This window comes from Rhinoraja longicauda, chromosome 23 (assembly GCF_053455715.1).
Source record: "Rhinoraja longicauda isolate Sanriku21f chromosome 23, sRhiLon1.1, whole genome shotgun sequence".
NCBI classification, from domain to species: Eukaryota; Metazoa; Chordata; class Chondrichthyes; order Rajiformes; family Arhynchobatidae; genus Rhinoraja; species Rhinoraja longicauda.
Genome location: NC_135975.1, coordinates 31101997 through 31126039, shown reverse-complemented (window position 1 = coordinate 31126039; position 24043 = coordinate 31101997). Strand labels below are relative to the sequence as shown.

Here is a 24043-nt window from a genome sequence, read left to right as displayed (position 1 = left end):
TGATCTTTTGGAGGTGTATAAAATCATGAGGGGGATAGATAAGGTGAATGCACAGAGTAGGGGAAATCAAGAACCAGAGGACATAGGTTCAAGGTGGGAGGGGAATGATTTAATAGGAACCTGAGCGGCAACTTTTTCACACAAAGGACGGTGGGCACATGAAATGAGCCGCCGAAGGAGGTAGTTGAGGCAGATACTATAACAACATTTATGTCATTTGGACAGGTACATGAATGGGAAAGGTTTGGAGGGATATGGGCCAAATCCGGCAGGTGGGACTAGTGTAGATGGGGCATCTTGGTCGGTATGGGCAAAACAGCACAGACAGCACTAAAGGTTAAGATCAAACCTGGGTCTTTGGTGCTGAGGCGGCTGCTCTATCAGCTGTGCCACCCTAAGAGGATGTAACTGATACACAGCACATCTGCCTTTCACCTTTATCGCTCACAAAACAATGGTTATGTGCAGATTTTACGTTTTGGAATAATTCATCAGTTATGTCCTCTTAGGGTGGCGCAGCTGATAGAGCTGCTGCCTCTCAGGTCCTTCGGCCCACCGAGTCCTCGCTGACCATCGACCACCCGTACATCAGCTCTATTTTACCCCCCTTTCAAATCTCACACACGAGGGGCAATTTGCAGAGGCCAATTAACCTACAAACCTGCATGTCTTTGGAATGTGGGAGGAAACCGGAGCACCCGGTGAAAACCCACGCGGTCACAGGGAGAACGTACAAACTACGCACAGACAGCACTTGTGGTCAGGATCAACCTCAGGTCACTGGAGCTGTGAGGCAACAACTGTAGACAATAGGTGCAGGAGGAGGCCATTCGGCCCTTCGAGCCAACACCACCATTCAATGTGATCATGGCTGATCATTCTCAATCAGTACCCCGTTCCTGCCTTCTCCCCATACCCCCTGACTCCGCTATCCTTAAGAGCTCTATCCAGCTCTCTCTTGAATGCATTCAGAGAATTGGCCTCCACTGCCTTCTGAGGCCGAGAATTCCACTGCAACGTTGCACCACCTTGCCCCCCCCCCACCCCCCCACTAACTCTGAGAATATTTTATCTTTCCCAGAATCTCCTGCACATTTCCATGATAATAGTAGGGAATATGAGAGCATGAAGGAAATCATGCTTCCTTTTCATTCACACACCAATTTCTAACTATTCACCATGACACCAAAAACTTAAAGGCACTTTTCGCTGCCTTTTAGGGTGACACAGTGGTGCAGCAATAGAGTTGTGTCGGAGGGAACTGCAGATGCTGGTTTACACTGAAGGTGGACACAAAATGCTGGAGTAACTCAGCAGGTCAGGCAGCATCTCTGGATAGAAGGAATAGGTGACGTTTCGGGTCGGGACCCTTCTTCAGACTGAGAGTCAGGGGAGAGGGAGACACAGAGATAAGGAAGGGTAATGAGTGAAAACGAGACATCAGAAGAGATAAAGGTCAAGGAGAATGTAAAATAGACCATTGTTAGCTAGGAGAAGGGACACCAAAGTAGATTTTAGATTTTATTAGATTTAGAGATACAGCGCAGAAACAGGCCCTTCGGCCCACCGGGTCCGTGCCACCCAGCGATCCCCGCACATTAACACCATCCTACACCCCACTAGGAACAATTTTAAAAAGTAAACAGAGATAAAATGATATCGGGGCCATTTAGATTGGTCGGAGAAATGTGAAGGGGTAGGGGATGGAGAGAGCGGAAAAGCAAGGGCTACTTGAAGTTAGAGAAGTCAATGTTCATACCGCTGGGATGTAAGCACTCCAAGAGAAAAATGAGGTGCCGTTCCTGACAATGGAGGCCCAGGATAGAAAGGTCAGAGTGGGAATGGGAGGGGGGAGTTAACGTGCTGAGCAACCGGGAGATCAGGTAGGTTTAGGCAGACTGAGCGGTGTTCAACGAAACGATCGCCGAGCCTGCGCTTGGTCTCGCTGATGTATAGCAGTCCACACCTGGAATAGTGGGTGCAATAGATGGGGTTGGAGGAGGTGCAAGTGAATCTCTGCCTCACCTGAAAAGACTGTTGGGGTCCTTGGATGGAGTCGAGGGGGGAGGTAAAGGGACAGGTGTTGCATCTCGTGCGGTTGCAGTGGAAAGTGCCCGGGGTTGGGGTGGTTTGGGTGGGAAGGGACGAGTGGACAAGGGAGTTACGGAGGGAACGGTCTCTGCGGAAAGCAGAAAGGGGAGGAGATGGGAAGATGTGGCCAGTAGTGGGATCCCGTTGGAGGTGGTGAGCAGCGGTAGAGTTGCTGACTTTTAGGGCCAGAGGCCAGGGGTTTGATCCTGACTCCGGTGGTGTCTGTACGGTGTTTGTACGGTGTTTGTACATTCTCCCTATGTCAGTGTGCGTTTTTTATTCGGGTGCTCCGGTTAGAAACATAGAAACATAGAAAATAGGTGCAGAAGTAGGCCATTCGGCCCTTCGAGCCTGTACCGCCATTCAATATGATCATGGCTGATCATGGTTGCCTCCCACATTCCAAAGACGGACAGGCTAGTAGGTTAATTGGTTTCTGTAAATTGGCATAGGGTGTAGGATAGTGCCAGTGTGCGGGGCGATCGCTGGCGGGCACGGACTTGGTGAGCCGAAGGGCCTGTTTCCACGCTGTATCTCCAAAGTCTAAAGTCTAAAAAACTAAAGTATAATTAATGCTCTCTCCCCAATCCCCACTTCAGTTTTCCAACTCTCTCAATTGGCCACCTGCCTGTGAAAGACTTGATTCAATTTTAAATGCTGCTCCCCAACCCTGACTTTGAACCTGTCCAAACATAAACTAAAACAAAGTTGAACTTCATTTAGAAATGTCCTGAAGCCGTTTATTCAGAACATTAACATTGGAGAACTGAGAGCATAATACTCACATGTGGATCACACGTATCTTTTAAACAATGTACTGCTTAACTGTAGAAACGAAGCACTTAAAATCTGACTTCCCTCAGGTTAACGGAACGATTGACAAAGATCTGGAAGAAGTTAGCATGGCAGAGAATCAGATTGGCAAAGTAAGTAAAAGTAGTCCTCTTCACGTCTGTTCTGAATGTAATTTAGGACTTTTACACACAATGGGTAAATGAGCAGGTTCTGGTCCATGAGACGTCATAGCTCCAGGAAAGCCATCATCTCCTACATAGAAACAATGGAACTGCAGATGCTGGTTTACAAAAAAAGACACAAAGTGCTGGAGTAACAGCAGGTCAGGCAGCATCTATGGATAAGGGATACCTGTCCAGAGATGCTGCCTGACTCACTGAGTTTTCTCCAGCACTTGGTGTCTTTTTCTGACACATGCTACGTTTATCTTTACACCTGCTAGCTATGCCTTGTAATCTAAACACTCCCTAAATCTATTTGTGGAGTAGGATGTGTCAGAAAAAGACACAAGGAGTTTACAAAAGAAGGCCCAAAGTGCCGGAGTAACTCTCAGCGGGTGAGGCAACATCCATGGTGAACATGGATAGGTTTCAAGTCGGGACCCTTCTTCAGATGGATTATAGGGGGTGGATGGGGAATAGAAAACACGAAGAGAGGAGGGGCAAATCAAAGGGCCAGTTTCCATGCCGTGCCTTTCAATCAATCAGTCCGAAGATTTGTGGATGAAAAAAAGAAAATACTAGAAACAGTCAGCAGGTCAGGCAGCATCTTTTGAACAAGAAATGTAGTGCTTAGCTTAGTTTAGAGATACAACGTGGAAATAGGCCCTTCAGCCCACCAAGTCCATGCCGACCATCGATCACCCTTTCATACTCGTTCTATTTTATCCCACTTTCCCATTCACTCCCCACACACTAGGGGGCAATTTACAGAGGGCCATTAACTCACATTTGAGATGTGGGAAGAAACCGGAACACCCTGAAGAAACCCAAGCGGTCACAGGTTGAACGTGCAAACTCCACGCAGACAGCACCCGTGGTCAGGATCGAACCTGGGTCTCTGGTGCTGTGAGGTGGCAACTCTACCAGCTGCGCCACCATGCCGCCCCCACTGTGGATCTTTCTGGTCAGAGATCCTACATCTGGCCTTTTGTCATGAACCATTGATTTTATTCTTCCTGCAGATGCCTTCTGACCCGCTGAGTATCTCTGATATTTTTTTCTGTTTTTATTTTAAATTTCCGCCCTTTATTTTTTAATTTTAGTAACATTCCAAGTCATTATATACTTCCTAGCAAGTCTTGTTGAATTACTTTATCCATTCAAAGTCTGGTTGAAGTGGCGCAGCGGTAGAGTTGCTGCCTTACAGCGCTTGCAGCGCCGGAGGCCCGTGTTCGATCCCGACTACGGGTGCTGTCTGTACGGAGTTTGTACGTTCTCCCCGTGACCTGCGTGGATTTTCTCTGAGACCTTCGGTTTCCTCCCACACTCTAAAGACGTACAGGTTTGAAGGCTAATTGGCTCGGTATAATTGTAAATTGTCCCTTAAGTGTGTAGGATAGTGTTAATGTGCTGGGATGGCTGGTCTGCTGAGTTACTCCGACACTTTGTGTCCTTTTGTGTAAACCATGCGTAGTCGGGATTGAACCCGGGTGTCTGGCGTTGCAAGCGCTAATAAGGGAGCAACTCCACCACTGCGCCACCATGCCGCCCATTTGCTGGGCTTTGTACCGCCCCCACCTTCCTTCCAGCTTTCTCCCCCACTACTGTAATCAGTCTGAAGAAGGGCCCGGACGCAAAATGTCACCTATTCATGTCCTCCAGAGCTGCTGCGTGACCCGCTGTTAATCCAGCACTTTGTTCCATTTTTTTGTTGTAAACCAGCCTCTGCAGTTCCCCGTGTCTACTTTGAAAAGGGCGCGTAACTTAGATAGTTAATCTTCCCTGTTTAAAACATTATCCTTATTAAAATAAATAAATGGGATTTAATCTCTGGCAGAGGATTCACTTAATACTTTGCACATGTCCAGCGCACATGAGACTGTAAGGTAATAGCTAACTTTTTTACCATCGCCTGTGATCTTTCCTTTTATAGGTAAAATGTCTGGGCGTCTATTTTCTGTCGTCGAAGGAATTCTTGGAGAACGCGTATGTCTTGGCAGTGTTACTCTTTCTCGCACTCATTCTGCAGAGAACATTTTTACAAGCCTCATACTATGTGGCCATTGAAACCGGGATCAATTTACGTGGAGCCTTACTGGTGCGTAAGAAAGCGAAACGGACTTCAATGTTTCCCTGTTTATTGTTGCTCACTTTGTGCGATAATTCTGCTTTATCTTCAAGGCTCATCGTTTTAATAACATTCTGCCGCTCAATTTGGAGAACTGCTGCAAATAAGATTAGCAGTGTAATCGTCCAGATATTTAACTAGTCCTTTCTGCAGTGCTTCACAGTGAGTTGTGTGGATTCACACGTCCGCCTTTGCTTCGCAGTCGATCAAGAGACTGCGGGCCAGTGGCGCAGCTGGTAGAGTTGCTGCCTCACAGCACCAGAGACCCGGGTTCGATCCTGACTACGGGCGCTGTCTGTGTGTGGAATCTGCACCTTCGCCCTGTGACCCACGGGCGGAGGTTATCTCCAGGTGCTCCGGTTTTCTCCCACGTCCTAAAATCGTGCAGGTTTGTAGGTTGATTGGCTTCTGTAAATTTGCCCCGAATGCCTATGATGCCAAAGTGGGATAACATGGATTAGTGTACGAGGTGTATTTTGAAGAAGGTTCTCGACCCGAAACGTCACCCATTCCTTCTCTCCCGAGATGCTGCCCGACCTGCTGAGTTACTCCAGCATTTTGTGAATAAATCGATTAGTGTACGAGGTGATCGATGGTCGGCGTGGACTCAGTGGGCCGAAGGGCCTGGTTCCATGCTGCATCTCACTCTAAACTCTAAACACTTTTGAAATCCTTTCACCAAGTTCAAAACAGCTTGTGGATAATGATCAAGTTTTTGCTGTTGGTTGAAAGGTGAATGTTACCAGTATAAACGTGAGATTCAGTCATGATTAACTGCAAATACCTCCCCAGTCAAGAGCTCAACATAATGTGTCTTGGTTGTCAGCCTCCAAAATCATCCCATTTGTAATAAATGGATATAAAATGAGTCAGTAGATGTGCTTTTGAGCACATTTACTTGTGCAAAACTATGCATAGGAATGTGTGTAGGGATGCTGATTTAAACCGAAGACAGGCACAAAAGGTTGGAGTAACTCAGTGGGTCAGGCAGCATCTCTGGAGAAAAGGAACAGGTGACATTTCGGGTCGAGACCCTTCTGCAAAGTTTAAAGGGAGACAGAAACGCAATGCGCTAGAGCAGGTTAGGGAGCATCCCTGGAGAACAAGAACAGCTCACGTTTCGGTCACGACCCTTCTTCAGACTCTAGGTAACCTTGAGGAGATTTCTCAGTGGAGCAGGCAAAACATAGAAACCAGGAACTGCCGATGCTGGTATAAGCCCAACCAGCACCCACCCTGTACACTCGCACTATCCTCGCACTAGGGACAGTTTACAATTTACGGAAGCCAATTCATCTTCAAACCTGCACGTCTTTGGAATGTGGGAGGAAACCGGCGCACCCGGAGAAAACCCACGCAGTCACGTGGAGAACGTACAAACTCCAGTCAGGCAGCACCCGTAGTCAGGATTGAATCAGGATCTCTAGCGCTGTAAGGCAGCAACTCTACTTCTGCACCACTCTGCTGCCCAAGGCTGTTCTGCAGCCTAGTTGTGCTTCTGGATGCCCTGAGATGGTGCTAAGTGTAGCTGTCTCATCAAATCGTACTTCTTCATAAAACTGCACTTATTGTTTGTTGGTTACTTTCCGATTCCACTTTCAACTCTCAGCTGATGTTAAGTTTGCTGAAGTCTAGTTTTAGTTTTAGAGATGCAGTTCGGAAACAGGCCCTTCATCCCACTGAGTCCGCGCTGACCAGCGATCCCTGCACATTAACACTACCCTACAACACACACTAGGGACACTAGGCTTGTATTCACTGGAGTTTAGAAGAATGAGAGGGGATCTTATAGAGACATACAAAATTATAAAAGGACTGGACAAGCTAGATGCAGGAAAAATGTTCCCAATGTTGGGGGAGTCCAGAACCAGGGGCCACAGTCCTAGAATAAAGGGGAGGCCATTTAAAACTGAGGTGAAAAGGAACTTTTTCACCCAGAGAGTTGTGAATTTGTGGAATTCTCTGCCACAGAGGGCAGTGGAAGTCAAATCACTGGATGGATTTAAGAGAGAGTAAGATAGAGCTCTAGGGGCTAGTGGAATCAAGGGATATGGGGAGAAGGCAGGCACGGGTTATTGATTGTGGACGATCAGCCATGATCACAATGAATGGCGGTGTTGGCTCGAAGGGCCGTATGGCCTCCTCCTGCACCTATTTTCTATGTTCCTATGACAATTTACATTTCTACCAAGCCAATTAACCTACAAACCTATACGTCTTTGGAGTGTGGGAGATCCGAAGATCTCGGAGAAAACCCACGCGGTCACGGGGAGAACGTACAAATTCCGTACAGTACAGCACCCGTAGTCAGGATCGAACCTGAGTCTCCGGCGCTGCATTCGCTGTAAGGCAGCAACTCTACCGCTGCGCCACCGTGCCGCCCACATTAGTCCCACATTGCCCGCATTAGGCCCAAATCTCTCCAAACCTTTCCAATCTGCTTATGTCACAGTGCCTTATAAATGGTGTTCTAGTACCTGCCTCAACAAAGAAGGGTCTCGACCCAAAACGTCACCCATTCCTTCTCTCCAGAGATGCTGCCTGACCCGCTGAGTTACTCCAGCATCTCGTGTCTACCTCCCCTGGCAGCCTGTTCCATATAACCACAACACTCTGAGTGAAAAGGTTCTTGTTACACCTTGCCCCTCTCACTTAAATCTATGTCCTCTGGTTCTTGATTCACCAACCCTGGGTAAAATATTCTGGGTGTATTCACCCTATCAATTCTTCTCCTGGTTTTATACACCTCTATAAGATCAACACCTGAACCTCTTGCGATTCAAGGAATAAAGTCCTTGCCTGCCCAACTTTTCCCTGTAGCTCAGGCCTACAAGTCCTGGCATCATCCTTGTAAATATTTTCTGCACTTTTTCCAGCTTACTGACATCCTTCCTACAACAGGTTGACCAAAATCGAACACAATAATCCAAATACAGCATCACCAATGTCTTGCACAACTGTAACATTACATCCCAACTTCTATGTTTTAGTTTAGAGATACAGCGCAGAAACAGGCCCTTCGGCCCACCGGGTCCGCGCCGACCAGCGATCCCCGCACACTAACACTAACCTACACACATTAGGGACAATTTTTACATTAACCAAGCCAATTAATCTACAAACCTGTACGTCTTTGGAGTGTGGGATGAAACGGAAGATCTCGGAGAAAACCCACGCAGGTCACGGGGAGAACGTACAAACTCCGTACAGACAGCACCCGTAGTCGGGATCGAACCCGGGTCTCCGGCGCTACATTCGCTGTAAGGCAGCAACTCTACCGCTGCACCACCGTGACCGGAGTGTACATGTGTAGGAAGAAACTGCAGATGCTGGTTTGTACCGATAATGGGCACAAAGTGCTGGAGTAACTCAGCAGGTCAGGCAGCATCTCTGAAGAAAAACAATGGTTAACATTTCGGGTCGGGAAGAAGGGTTCCAACCCGAAACGTCACTTATCCTTTCTCTCCAGAGATGCTGCCTGACCCGCTGAGTTACTCCAGCACTTTGTGTTTATTCCAACTTCTATACTCAATACCCTGACTAATGAAGGCCAATGTGCCAAAAGCCTTCTTTATCAAACTGCTCCATCTCTCTTCCTTTCTTGAACAAATGATCTTGAAACTAGATAGGGCCTTTTATGACCAAAACACTTTGAAGCTAATGGATGCTGTTGAAGTGCAAATACTCTTCGAATCTGTGAAATGGAGGAGCCAAAATGGATGTAACATGATCCTGCAAACCGTATTGTGATACCAGCCATTCATCTGTTTGAGTAATGTTGCCCTAGGGCTCAAAATATTAATCTACTGTATGTCTGGTGAACAATTTAATTATCCACTTTCACAATCTTCCCCTTTGGCTCAGAGTCAACTTCTCTCTGATTAAGCTCCTGTAAAGTGCCTTGGGACACGTTCCTATGTTGAAGGCATTCCACTTGTTGCTACATTTAATGCTTGGCTAATTCCCAACACATTGTCATTTTAGTTTTAGTTTTAGTTTCAGGGATACAGTGTGGGGACTCAGCACACCGAGTCCACCGATGAATGATCACTAGTCCCTCCTGTTCACTAGAAGCCAATCCACGTACAAACCTGCACGTCTTTGGAATGTGGTAGGAAACCAGAGCACCCGGAGAAAACCCAGGCGGTCACAGGGAAAATGTACAAACTCTGTCCAGACAGCACCTATAGTCAGGATCGAACTCGGGTCTTTGGCACTGTAAGGCAGCAGCTCTACCACTGTGCCGCCCCATATTTAAGAATAAGAATGCTCTCTCGTGCCTTAAAATGTGTATTTCCCTCCAATTATGTTTTCTTATCGGTATGGGAGGGAACTCTTGCACAAATGGGTATGTTTAATTTAATTTTAGTTTAGTTTAGAGATACAGCACGGAAACAGGCCCTTCGGCCCACCGTGTCCGCGCCAGCCAGCGATCCCCGCACACTAACGCTACCCTCAGCACCGGGGACAATTTACAATTTCACCAAGCCAATTAGCCTACAAACCTGTACATCTTTGAAGTGTGGGAGGAAACCGGAGCATCCAGAGAAAACCCACGCAGGTCACTGGGAGAATGTACAAAGTCTGCACAGACAGCCGCCGTAGTCAGGATCGAACCCGAGTGTCTGGCGCTGTAAGGCAGCAACTCTACCACTGCGCCATCGTGCCGCCACGTCCAACCTAGCTCATTGTGGTCATTGGTCTTTTTCTCTGGAACTGTTACGCAACAATGCTGAAAAACTATATTCTCCACTCTGTTCTTTTCCTCTTTGCTCTACCTGCTGTGGTTGTGTATGAACCGGTTATATTTAGTTTAGAGATACAGCATGAAAACAGGGACTCGGCTCACCGAGTCCACGCCGACCATCGATCTTCCGTTCACACTAGTTCTATGTCACACCACTTTCTCATCCACCCCCTACACACTAGGGGCAATTTTTACAGAGGCCAATTTACCTGCAAGCCCGCACATCTTTGGAAGGATCGAAACCGGGTCTCTGGCACTGTGAGGCAACGACTCTACCCACTATAGTCATGTATAGTTTATCTGCTTTAATTGGATATCATGCAAACAAAACCATGTCTCTGAATGGTGCTATACATGATAACAATAAACCAATGATAAACATCGGAAAAGTTTCTTTGAAAATTAAAGGACGAATATGCGAGATGGGAATTTCCATCATTACTAAATGATTTCATGTGAAAAAGAATTTTCCAATTTCCCATGGGCCCAACCTATTCACCAAATTTCTGCTTGTTCATTCTAACTTTGACATTCCTGGTAAGACTAACAATAGTCTTACTTGGTGCGACATAGAAGGAGGCCATTTGGCCCATCATGGTGTAAGAAAATAACTGCAGATGCTGGTACAAATCGAAGGTATTTATTCACCAAATGCTGGAGTAACTCAACAGGTCAGGCAGCATCTCAGGAGAGAAGGAATGGGTGACGTTTCGGGTCGAGATCTTTCTTCAGACTGATGTCAGGGGGGCGGGACAAAGGAAGGATATAGGTGGAGACAGGAAGATAGAGGGAGAACTGGGAAGGGGAGGGGAAGAGAGGGATAGAAGGACAATCTAAAGTTGGAGAAGTCAATGTTCATACCATTGGGCTGCAAGCTGCCCAGGCGAAATATGAGGTGCTGTTCCTCCAATTTCCAGTGGACCTCACTGTGGCACTGGAGGAGGCCCATGACAGAAGGGCCAGACTGGGAGTGGGAGGGAGAGTTGAAGTGCTCAGCCACCGGGAGATCAGATTGGTTAACGCGGACCGAGCGCAGGTGTTGAGCGAAGCGATCGCCGAGCCTGCGTTTGGTTTCGCCGATGTAAATAAGTTGACATCTGGAGCAGCGGATGCAATAGATGAGGCTCCCCTCCCCCTCCCTCTTCCCAGATCTCCCTCTATCTTCCTGTCTCCACCTATATCCTTCCTTTGTCCCGCCCCCCTGACATCAGTCTGAAGAAGGGTCTCGACCCGAAACGCCACCCATTCCTTCTCTCCTGAGATGCTGTCTGACCTGCTGAGTTACTCCAGCATTTTGTGAATAAATGGCCCATCAAGGTATCATCTCCCAGTAGAATAATCCTTTTGCCCCTCCCAACGTCTGATTAATACCCGGACTGCTGAAGGCCATTGTACCAAAGGTGTAAATTATAGTTCTTTATTTGCACCTGAATTAACATTTTCTTCAACAACATTAACAGTTTTTTGTTCCCCTTTAGGCTATGATCTACAATAAGATTCTGTGTCTCTCCACCTCCAATATGTCAATGGGAGAGATGACTTTGGGCCAAATCAATAATCTCGTTGCCATTGAAACCAACCAGCTGATGTGGTTCCTGTTTCTTTGCCCTAATCTTTGGGCCATGCCAGTCCAGGTACAGTACTCTTTCGAGATCTTACCAGTGCTTCACTTGTGATGGCACAGGCTGATATAGTGTACTGTCATCTCGAAAAGGTTAAAAACTAGATCTTCACATTTAGTTTAGGGATACAGCGCGGAAACAGGCCCTTCAGCCCACCGAGTCCGCGCCGCCCAGCGATCCCTGCACATTAACACTACCCTACACGCACGAGGGACCATTTACAATTTTACCGAAGCCAATTAATCTACATACCTGTCCGTCTTTGGAGTGTTGGAGGAAACCGAAGATCTTGGAGAAAACCCAAGCAGGTCACGGGGAGAAGGTACAAACTCCGTACAGACGAGCACCCTTAGTCAGACTCGAGTCCGGGTCCCTGGCTCTGTAAGGCATCAATTCTGCTGCTGCGCCACCATGCCACCCAGAATTCAATCCTAGAATTGAAACTAGTTTTATACTTATTAGTTTAGTTTAGTTTAGAGATGCAGCATTGAAACTGGCCCTTCAGCTCACCGAGTCCACACCAACCATTGGTCACTCGTTCGCACAGGTTCTGTGTTATGCCTCTTTCTCATCAACTCCCGACACAAGTGGGGCAACTTTACATTGCAGAGGGCAATTGGCCTACAGCCCCATGCGTCTTCAGGATGTAGGACAAAACTGGAGCACCAGAAGGAAACCCAGGAGGTCGCAGGGAGAACATGCAAACTCCACAAAGACAGCACCTAAAATGAGGATGGAGCCCAGGTCTCTGGCGCTGTGAGCAACAGCTCTGACAGCTGCGCCTCTGTGCAACCCATAATATTACTTTATTAAATTGGAAGTTTGGCTCAGTTTAGTTTGGAGTTTAGAGATACAGCATGAAAACAGACCCTTTTGCACACCTTTGATCGCCTGTTCATACTGGTTCTATGTAATCCCACTTTCTCATCTACTCCTTATGCAACAGGGATAATTTATGGGGTATTGATGGAAAAATACATTGATAAATGGAGTTTAATTTTTAATCGATATATGCACTAGCATCTTTTAGTCTACAAATAAACCAGTGGACCTTACTAACATACATTGCAGATGAGACTACATCATCTTGGCATCATGTTCAGCACAGGTATTCTGGTCCGCAGAGCCTGTTGCTGTGCTATGTTGTTCTATATTCTATGTGTTCTATGTCCAGCCGTAGTTTAGATTTGCAGAGATTCTCACTGGGTTTTGTTGCCCCATCAATGATTGTGGTCCAACCCTTCAGATGGGAGTTGGCAATGGGTGTCAGTGGAGCATTCTGGGATGTTTGGGGAGGGGTCCTTGGGGGGGGGGGGGGGTAGGGTGGTGTGCTACGAGATTAAAGGGCGGCACCATGGCGTAGTGGTAGAATTGATGCCTGACAGCGCCAGAGACCCTGGTTTGATCGTGACTTCGGGTGCTGTCTGTACGTTCTCCCTGTGATCTGTGTGGGTTTTTCTCTGGGTGCTCTGGTTTCCACCCACACTACAAAGACGTACAGGTTTGTAGGCTAAAAACTGCAGATGCTGCTTTAAATCGAAGGTAGACACAAAATGCTGGAGTCGCTCAGCAGGTCAGGCAGCATCTCGGGAGAGAAAGAATGGGTGATGTTTCGGGTCGAAGAAGGGTCTCGACCCAAAACGTCACCCATTCCTTCTCTCCCAACATGCTGCCTGACCCGCTGAGTTACTCCAGCATTTTGTGTCTACCTTCAGGTTTGTAGGCTCATTGGCTTAGGTAAATACTGTTTGTGGGATAGCGTTCGTGTGTGGGGATTGCTGGTCCGGGTGGGCAGAGGGGCCTGTTTCCCTGCTGTATCTCTGAAGTCTTTGGTCCTGATCCAATGGTGTGTCTTTTTGTTCTGATTGCCAGATTATCATGGGCGTGATCTTGTTGTACTACATGCTGGGGATTAGCGCGCTGATCGGTGCGTCAGTCATAGCGTTGCTTGCTCCCCTGCAATACTTCATAGCAACCAAACTCGCCGACGCACAGAAAAGTACGCTGGTAAGTACCACGCCCACACACCGCTTTGCCCACTCCTCCGATCACCTGCACTTCCATTATTCACCGACCGGCCAGGACTTGTGCCTGGGATCAGTTTCGTTTATTGCCAGGGACAGTGAAAAGCTTTCGTTGCCTGCTGCACAAGTCAGTGAATCTTACAATTCTATCCAATTAAGTGTTAGTTTAGTTTAGTTTAGAGATACTGCGCGGAAACAGGCCTTTCAGCCCACCGAGTCCACGCCGACCAGCGATCCCCGCACATTAACACTATCCTACACACACTAGGGACAATTTACACTTACACCAAGCCAATTAACTTACAAACCTGTACTTCTTTGGAGTATGGGAGGAAACCGAAGATCTCGGAGAAAGCCCACGCGGGTCACGGGGAGAACGTACAAACTCCGTACAGACAGCACCCGTAGTCGCGGTCGAACCCGGGTCTCCGGCGCTGCATTCGCGTAAGGCAACGACTATACCGCTGCGCCACCGTGGCCGCCCTGATGTTAATGGAGATAAGGTTCAGATAAGGGGTTGTTGTTTAATCAGACCCATACACAGGAGTAACAACTCATAGACTTTATTGTAACACAAGCGTAGGAAACATTACATGCTATCGTCTCCGTAGTCAGCATCAAGTCCCCTGCCGTGAGACGGTGGAAGGCAGTTTACATAGTCCAGGTAGGGATGAAGATCCGGACTGGACCACATGTGGAATGTGCAGCATGCATGATAAGTGTTGTGACAGATATAGTGAAGGCGATCCAATATGGTTGATCTACATCCTTCCTCTTAAGGAGTTGACCCATAATAAAATAGAAGGAATGGGCGATGTTTCGGGTCGAGACCCTTCTTCAGACTGATGTCAGGGGGGCGGGACAAAGTTCCTTCCTTTGTCCCGCCCCCCTGACATCAGTCTGAAGAAGGGTCTCGACCCGAAACGTCGCCCATTCCTTCTCTCCTGAGATGCTGCCCGACCTGCTGAGTTGCTCCAGCATTTTGTGAAATAAATACCTTCGATTTGTACCAGCATCTGCAGTTATTTTCTTACACTACATAATAAAATAGATATGGATATGGTGGTCACTTGCAAAATATATGTAACACTGATTATATGTGGCAAGTATAAACGAGCTGATAGAGAATGACACCAAGGGCAGTTCACATGTAGCCCTGGTACTTTATGTTAGGCCTGTTAGTTTATGGTAGGCCGGCAGGTGTGGCCTGCACGTGTATGGTACAGTCCCGCATTTCTTTCTTTCACCAGGGATGAGAACAGGCTCAGGAGAGTGAAGCAGCATTGCCTGGAGACCCTGTGGAATGTGCAACATACATAATAAGTGTGGCGATAGATATAATGAAGGCCATCTAATATGGTTGATCTACAGGGGTCTCAAAGGGGCGGCTGGTTAGAGAACTGTCGCTCAATAGACGTGGAAATAGGAAACTTGGAAAGGAAAATGGAATCCCAAATATAGAAATAATGCTCTGCAGTAAAGTTAAAAGCTCCCCGCTCCTAAACAAATGCATCAGCACACATTCAGAAATTAACAGCAGATGATTCAGGTATAAAAAAAATACAGTTAGAAGTAGTTCTAAATACCTCCATGACATTTCTTGTTTTCTGGTTCCCTAAAGTTTGTACCAAAAACAAAAACATCACCGTTGTCAGGATTAGTGAGGATTATAATTTAAGTTTAGTTTAGTTTAGTTTAGTTTATTCTTACTGGTACCGAGGTACAGTGAAAATCGTTTGTTGCGTGCTAACCAGTCAGCGTAAAGTCTCTACATGGTTACAATCGAGCCGTCCACAGGCAATAACGTTTAGTGCAAGGTAAAGTCAGTAAAGTCCGATCAAAGATAGTTTGCAGGTCTCCAATGAGGTGGATAGTAATGCTCAGGATCGCTCTATAGTTGTGGTGGGATGGTTCAGTTGCCTGATAACAGCTGGGAAGAAACTGTCCCTGAATCTGGAGGTGTGCGTTTTCGCACTTCTATACCTTTTGTTCCGATGGGAGAGGGAAGAAGAGGGAGTGGCCGGGGTGCGGCCAGGATGAAGGAGGGGATTACCGTTCACGTGATAGTTCTGGGTTTGAGCCACTCGGAATCAGTCGGGTGGGGGGGGGGGGGGGGGGGTGGTCTGAGGGGTCGGGGCTGTGTTGGGGACAATGGGGAGATGAAGAGACTGAGAGGGGGGTGTGAGTGCAGATTGTCAATGAGGGGGGGGGGCATGAAGACAGACAGACAGGATGTGGGGGGTGGGGGACAGGTGGCTATGAGGGGTGGAGGTGGGGAGATGGATGGTCAGTTGAGGGGTGGGGGGCGCAAGAAGGTCAGTCGGGCTTGGGGGTTGGAGAGAGGGTACAGACTGTCAGTCAGGGGGGTGAGGCTAGGGTTGCCAATTGACCCTTATTAGCCGGGACATCCCGTATATTGGGCTAAATTGGTTTATCCTGTACGGGACCGCCCTTGTCCCATAGTAGGCCCGGGGGGGCGCTAAAGGCACGGACAGTGTAGGCACGGACACTGTATGCCCGCACACTGTAGGCACGGATACTGTAGGCCCAGACACTGTAGGCCCGGACACTGTAGGCCCGAACAGTGTAGGACCGGAGGCCCGGGTACCGCTGAATGGAGGTTGCGTGGCAACCCGCCTCCCGGCCCGGGCGGCTGCCGTTGGTGGAGCAGGAGCACGTGGCCGCTGGCTGGGTGAGGTCACGTGGGGCGCGGCGCAGTGACGTCACCTTGTCCCTTATTTGGGAGTGAGATAGTTGGCAACCCTAGGTGAGGCGGAGAATCAGCCTGTGGGCAGGTGGTCATCCTGGGGTGGTGGGAAGGGAGCAGATAGTGTGTCGTGAGGGGTGGGGGTGCGTGCGTCTGCACGATAGGTTATCAACGACTCTTACCAGTCAATGGTTTTGCACACCTCCCCCCACTGAGCTGACCTCTGACCCCAGTTGACCTCTGACCTTACCCACCAAGCTGACTGACCACCCACCACCGAGTTGATCACGTGACCTTGCCTTTCATTCTCTGCCTTTAAAAATACCCAATAACTTGGCCTCCACCACCGTCTGTGGCAATGATTTCCACAGATTCACCACCCTCTGGCTAAAGAAATCCCTTCTCATCTCCATACTAAAGATGTGTCCTTTTATTCTAAGGCCGTGCCCTCTGGTCCTAGACTCTCCCACTAATGGAAACATCCTTTCCACATCCACTCTAACCAGGCCTTTCATTATTCGATAGGTTTCAACGAGATCCCTCCTTATCCTTCCAAACTCCAGCGAGTACAGACCTAGTGCCGTCAAACGCTCATCATATGTCAACCCAGTCATCCCCGGGATCATTCTCGTCAACCTCCACCTGACCCACTCCAATGCCAGCACATCCTTCCTCAGATATTGGGCCCTAAAACTGCTCACAAGATTCCAAATGTGGCCTGACCAGCGTCTTATAAAGACTCAGCCTGACACGCTAGCTTTTATATTCTAGTCATCCCGAAATGAATGTTACCGTTGCGTTGGGCTTCCTTACTACCGACTCGACCTGCAACGGTATACTGCTCATTTATGTAAGAAGGAACTGCAGATGCTGGTTTAAACCGAAGATACACACAAAAAGGTGGAGGAACTCAGCCAGTACAGGCAGCATCTCTGGAGAGAAGGAATGCGTGACGTTTCGGGTCGAGACCCTACTTACAGACCGCTCATTTGTGGTTGGAGTGCAGCATAACTGATATTCATGATGGTTTTTTCTAATCCTTTGCAGGAATACTCCACGGAAAGACTGAAGAATACCAACGAGATCTTGAAAGGCATCAAACTCCTGAAGCTCTATGCCTGGGAGCACATCTTTTGCAACAATGTGGAGAAGACAAGAATGCAAGAATTAACCAGTCTCAAGAGCTTTGCTCTCTACACATCCTTATCCAGTACGTATTGCGCACACTTGCTGTGTTGCTGCAGGTGTCAGTACCATTTGCAGATGAAACGTCGGTGGGGTTAGGTTTAGGTGCAGGTTATTATTTTCACGTGTATCGAGGCACTGTGAAGAGCTTTGTTTTTGCATGCTGTCTAATCAAGTTAGATAATACTGCACATAGGTAGACACAAAATGCTGGAGTAACTCAGCGGGTCAGGCAGCATCTCGGGAGAAGAAATGGGTGACGTTTCGGGTCGAGACCCTTCTTCAGTCACCCATTTCTTCTCAGGCAGACACAAAATGCTGGAGTAACTCAGCGGGTCAGGCAGCATCGCGGGAGAGAAGGTGTGGGTGAGTTTCAGTTCAAGACCCTTCTTCAGTCACCCATTTCTTCTCAGGTAGACACAAAGTAACTCAGTGAGTCAGGTAGCATCTCGGGAAAGAAGGCATGGTTGAAACCCGAAACGTCACCCATTCCTTCTCTTCCGAGATGCTGCCTGACCCGCTGAGTTACTCCAGCATTTTGTGTCCACCTTCGATTTTAACCAACATCTGCAGGTTTTTTTTCTACACATCATACTGCTCATAGTTTAGTTGCACCGAGGTACAGTGAAAAGCTTCTGTTGTGTCGTAACCGGTCGGCGGAAAGACAATACATGGTTACAAGGAAGCCGGTGGTATATCTGAAAGATAGAAATTCTGGCTTGGAGCATGCAAGCTAAAGTGATTCATCTACTCTTTCCTGGTCTACCCTCACTCAACACCATGCTTTCTTTTCCTCCCCAGTGTTCATGAATGCAGCCATACCGATCGCAGCAGTGTTGGTGGTAAGAGCAAATTTTAATTAAAAACTGAATATCTCCCTCCCCCAGCGTTCTTCAAAGGGTCATAAGTGATAGGAGCAGAATTAGGCCATTCGGCCCATCAAGCCTACTCCGCCATTCAATCATGGCTGATCTATCTCTCCCTCCGAACCCCATTCTCCTGCCTTCTCCTCATTACCCCTGACACCCGTACTAATCAAGAATCTGTCAATCTCCGCCTTAAAAACATCCACTGACTTGGCCTCCACAGCCGTCTGTGGCAATGAATTCCACAGATTCACCACCCTCTGACTGAAGAAATTCCTCCTCATCTCCTTTCTAAAGGAACGTCCTTTAATTCTGAGGCTATGACCTCTGGTCCTAGAATCTCCCACTAGTGGAAACATCCTCTCCACATCCACTCTATCCAGGCCTTTCACTATCGGTAAGTATTCACCCTTTTGCCTTCCAACGCAGGTTAATGAGTGATTGATTTGCAACGTTATTGTTTGAACAAGCTAAAATCAGGCTGAGTGGTGAAATAATCGGAGTCAAGGAAGAATTTTTCAACTTCTCAGCATTGTTATTACTGCAAACTAAAACTCAGACTGAATCATGTGATAATTGGAGTCAGGCTGCATTGGAAAATGCAGACATGGAACCATCACCGTATGAAATTGTTGCTGGTAGTTTAGTTTAGAGATGCAGCGCGGAAACTGGCCCTTCAGTCTGCACCGACCAGCGATCCCCGCACACTAACACTATCCTGCACACACTAGGGGACAATTTCCAATTATACCAAGCCATTTAACCTACAAACCTGTATGTCTTTGGAATGTGGGAGAAAACCGAAGATCTCGGAGAAAACCCACGCAGTTCACGGGGAAACCGTACAAACTCCGTACGGACAGCACCCGTGGTCGGGATCGAACCCGGGTCTCTGGCGCCACCCTGCTGCCCCTCTGAAATAACTCACACCAAAGTTCATATTGAGATATGCCAACCCAAGGAAATACAGAAGCTGTTTACCAAAGATGACACACAGTGCTGGAGTAACACAGTGGGTCAGGCAACATCTTTGGCGAATATGGATAGGTGACGTTTAAGGTTGGGACCATTATGGATGGATGTGGATTATGTGCAGGCTTGAGGCGTTGGTCTGCATCATGACATTGTGGGCCAGAGGGCCTGTTCCTGTTCTGTACTGTTTACATTCCATGTCATTTACCCTGTACCGTTCCACTCTGATGTTCACTCATCTCCCATCCCATCCCTGTCATTCCCAGTTCATTCCCCTTCTTCCCCCTCTCCCGCTGTCCCTTCCTCTTATATCCCTCTCTCCACCTTTACATTTCACTCCTCTCCTTATCAGACTCCCTTTCGTCCCCTTTTCACATCTAGCCTTTGTCACGAACTCCACCCGATTGCCAAACGAACCTCCCCTCACCTGTCTCCACCTATCACTCGACAGGCTTTGTCCCACCCCCACATCTCTCTTCCAGCTTTCTCCCACTCTCCCCCCCCCCCCCCCCCCTACACGACAATCAGTCTATCCATTTCCTTCCACCGTTGCTGCCTGACCCTGCTGTGTTCCTCCAGCACTCTGTGTTTTGTTGGAGATTCCAGCACCTGCAGTTCCTTGCGTCCTTGTGCCGAATGCCATTGCGTTTCCTTTCTCTTTTGGAGAATGAGTTCATCACGCGGCGATTGGGTGAGAAGATCTTAAATTTAATGTGATCAGTGATGGGGATTTTGTTCTGCTGCCTTACAGACATTTGTGTCGTACTCATACTTCAACCCATCGACCCTGTCCTCTGCCGTAGCCTTTGCCTCGTTGTCCCTTTTCAACATCTTGGTGACCCCACTATTTCTGCTCTCCACCGTGGTCCGATTCACAGTCAAAGCTCTGGTCAGGTATGGTATTCCTTCTTCTTCTTGCGTATGGCGTGCACAGCCGAAAGTTGTAGGCCAAGGGTAGACATCCAGGCCAGGGCAGCAGCACTTGCTGGGTGGATGGGCCTTGATGCCACCAGGGAAAAGCCTCAGTGGGCAGTCATTCACCATGTATGGGATGGTCTGGCCTGGATATCCGCAGTCGCGAGCAGGGCTGTCTCTCATCCCCCACTTGTGCAGGTGATGGGCTGTTCTTGCATGGAGGGTGCAGACCCTGTTCAGGGTTAGCCATTGCTTGCGATGGTGGTCAAATCCCGGTGGTTTCACAGTGGGGTCTTTGATGACCTCTCCGTTGTTGGTGTTGGCATCTTTCCAGGCTCTGCGCCACTCAGTCTTTGGGATCAAAGTCTTCCAGGGAGTTGGCTGAGGACCAGAAGGGTTTGCGGGACTTCAGGCACATGTTGGGCAGATTGTTCAAGTCAGCATGGATGGGAAGGTCAGGGTTAGCCTCGATGGAGATTGCAACCTCCACATGGTCCACCCTGTTCCGACTAATGCAATCAACCCGACGTGCACAACTAATGGTACTGGTTGATCATTTGTAACATTGTGCTTCCTACTTGGAAAAGACGTTAAACCCAGAAAAAGACACAAAGTGCTGGAGCAACTCAGTGGGTCAGGCAGTATCTCTGGAGGACATGGATCGGTGACGTTTTGGGTCAGGACCCTTCTGCAATCTGAAGAAGGGCCCAGACTCAAAACATCACCTCGAGTCTGAAGAAGAGTCCTGACTCGAAATGTCACCTACAATATGAAGATAGGTCCCGACACGAAATGACACTTACCCACGTTCACCAGAGATGCTGCCTGACCCACCGAGTTACTCCAGTCTGTAGAAGGGTCCTGACTCAAAACATCACCTAGAATCTGAAGGAGGGTCCTGACCCGAAACGTCACCTAGAGTTTGAAGAAGGGTCCTGCCCTGAAACATCACCTAGTCTGAAGAAGGGTCCCGAATCGAAATATCACCTAGTCTGAAGAGGGGCCCGACCTGAAACGTCACCTATCCATGTTCTCCAGAGACGCTGCCTGACCGACCGCGTTACTCCAGCAGTTTGTATCATTTTTTTGTAAGCCAGCATTTGCAGTTCGTGGTAGCAAAACTAAAGCCACTAAGTGTTCCACTCTAATACGTCAAAGGTTTGTGTGGAAACAAGGTGTGAATGGTGTGGTCTGCTCCAGAACTGTGGGACGGCCTTCTTCTGTGCAGTCTACCTTGCATGTGCTTTTGCAGTTGGAACTCTTAGCTGCAATTATATTTTAAGTAGCGCAAATTACTCTTGAAACCCTAAGTAGAGGTAACAGAGCCATCTATGAAGCCAGCGGCAGTCACACATTAATTATCTGCTCCTGAAATTTGGTTAATGCAGGAATCAGTTCCATCAACATTTTATAAAATTGTTTTGCCGTGTTGTGGCTGTGGGTAATGAGACTGCCCCAGTGTTCTGTTAGAGAGGGTGTAACACATTTTCCCCAACTAGACACTTACACAATAGTCTCTCGCCTGCTTTGCATAGTTCAAGGCCAACATACTGGAAACTCAAGAGATCTCCCGACCACATAAAGTGCAAAAAGCCACAATACTGAGAACTATAATCTGCACTCTTATCTTCCTCATTGTTCTACCTATTGTACGAGTTTGAACTGATCGTATCTATGTATCGTAAACCTAATCTGTTTGGATAGCTTTAGTTTAGTTTAATTTAGAGAAACAGGCCCTTCGGCCCGCCAAGTCCATGCCGACCAATGATCATCCGTGCACTCGTTCTATCCTACACACTGGGGACAATTTGCAGAGGGCCAATTAACCTACAAACCCGCATGTCTTTGGGATGTAGGAGGAAACATCTGCATACACTGGAATTTAGAAGGATGAGAGGGGATCTTATCGAAACATATAAGATTATTAAGGGGTTGGACACGTTAGAGGCAGGAAACATGTTCCCAATGTTGGGGGTGTCCAGAACCAGGGGCCACCGTTTAAGAATAAGGGGTAGGCCATTTAGAACGGAGATGAGGAAAAACATTTTCAGTCAGAGAGTTGTAAATCTGTGGAATTCTCTGCCTCAGAAGGCAGTGGAGGCCAATTCTCTGAATGCATTCGAGAGAGAGCTAGATAGAGCTCTTAAGGATAGCGGAGTCAGGGGGTATGGGGAGAAGGCAGGAACGGGGTACTGATTGAGAATGATAAGCCATGATCACATTGAATGGCGGTGCGTACAGGCTCGAAGGGCCGAATGGCCTCCTCCTGCACCTATTGTATGTTGTCTATTGTCTATTGAAAGCGGTGCATCCGGAGAAAACACAGGCAGTCACGGGGAGAACGTACAAACTCCATACAGACAGCACCCGTAGTCAGGATCGAACCCGGCACTACAAGGCAGCAACTCTATCGTTACACCGCTGTGCAAAGCTTTTCACTGTACCTCGGCACACGTGACAATCCTAAACCCAAACCTAATCTTGCACAGATATTCAATAGATGTTTTGTCAAGCAAATTATCTAGTTAGTTTAAATTTGACTTTTGATTTGGCATGATGAATCTTTGATGTGCTCTCTCATATGAGTAAACTGATTTTTGTTTTGACCTTTGTCCAAACAGCGAACAAAAGTTGAACGTGTTTTTAACAAGTGACGAGATTTCCAACGATGGATTCCGGGGCGGCGACACCTCACTGAATGGAGAAACGTGCAAAAAGCATTCAGGAGTTGTAAGTAACTAGTTAAACTGCACCAAAAGATGTGTAGGAAGGAAGTGCAGATGCTGGTTTAAACTGAGGATAGGCACAAAATGCTGGAGTAACTCAGCGGGACTGACAGCATCTCTGGAGAGAAGGAATAGGTGACGTTTTGGGTCAAGACCCTTCTTCAGACTGAGCGTCAGAGGGTGGTGAATCTGTGGAATTCTTTGCCACAGAATTCTTGTAAAATATAAATCTCTTTTTGTTGATGAAATACCACAAAGCCCTTCATTTCCTTGACAATAGACAATAGACAATAGACAATAGGTGCAGGAAGAGGCCATTCGGCCCTTCGAGCCAGCACCGCCATTCAATGTGATCATGGCTGATCATTCTCAATCAGTACCCCGTTCCTGCCTTCTCCCCATACCCCCTGACTCCGCTATCCTTAAGAGCTCTATCCAGCTCTCTCTTGAATGCATTCAGAGAATTGGCCTCCACTGCCTTCTGAGGCAGAGAATTCCACAGATTCACAACTCTCTGACTGAAAAAGTTTTTCCTCATCTCAGTTCTAAATGGCCTACCCCTTATTCTTAAACTGTGGCCCCTTGTTCTGGACTCCCCCAACATTGGGAACATGTTTCCTGCCTCTAACGTGTCCAACCCCTTAATAATCTTATACGTTTCGATAAGATCTCCTCTCATCCTTCTAAATTCCAGTGTATACAAGCCTAGTCGCTCCAGTCTTTCAACATATGAAAGTCCCGCCATTCCGGGAATTAACCTAGTAAACCTACGCTGCACGCCCTCAATAGCAAGAATATCCTTCCTCAAATTTACAGCCTTGCTACTACAGTGTTAAGTATCTAAGAACTATTAGCCAAATGTTGAAGAATGATAAACTCTCAATTTAGCTTTCACTACTCTTGATCCGATGAAACCATCCAAATGTTTTTCATGTGACTTGTCAAAACTCTGGCACCCTGTTTGACAGTCATCATTTGGTTTGCATTGCTGTATTTCAGTGTGAGGGAACAATTTTAGTAATACGTCACGGAAACAGGCCCTTTGGCCCAACTTGCCCATGCCAACCAAGCCGCCCCATCTACACTCGTCCAAACTGCCTGCCT

At 47.7% G+C, this 24043-nt stretch overlaps 1 protein-coding gene across 1 annotated transcript in view; it reads left to right on the top strand.

Annotated features, from left to right (window-relative positions):
- The window catches only part of LOC144604991 (ATP-binding cassette sub-family C member 9-like), a 184099-nt gene that overhangs the window by 63882 nt on the left and 96174 nt on the right, over nucleotides 1-24043 (top strand). The window contains exons 8-15 of the mRNA XM_078419986.1: nucleotides 2955-3017; nucleotides 4981-5145; nucleotides 11401-11556; nucleotides 13417-13551; nucleotides 17323-17485; nucleotides 18262-18302; nucleotides 20050-20192; nucleotides 22835-22943. Of these exons, the coding sequence (XP_078276112.1) occupies nucleotides 2955-3017; nucleotides 4981-5145; nucleotides 11401-11556; nucleotides 13417-13551; nucleotides 17323-17485; nucleotides 18262-18302; nucleotides 20050-20192; nucleotides 22835-22943 (975 nt within the window). The remainder of the gene's footprint in view (nucleotides 1-2954; nucleotides 3018-4980; nucleotides 5146-11400; nucleotides 11557-13416; nucleotides 13552-17322; nucleotides 17486-18261; nucleotides 18303-20049; nucleotides 20193-22834; nucleotides 22944-24043) is intronic.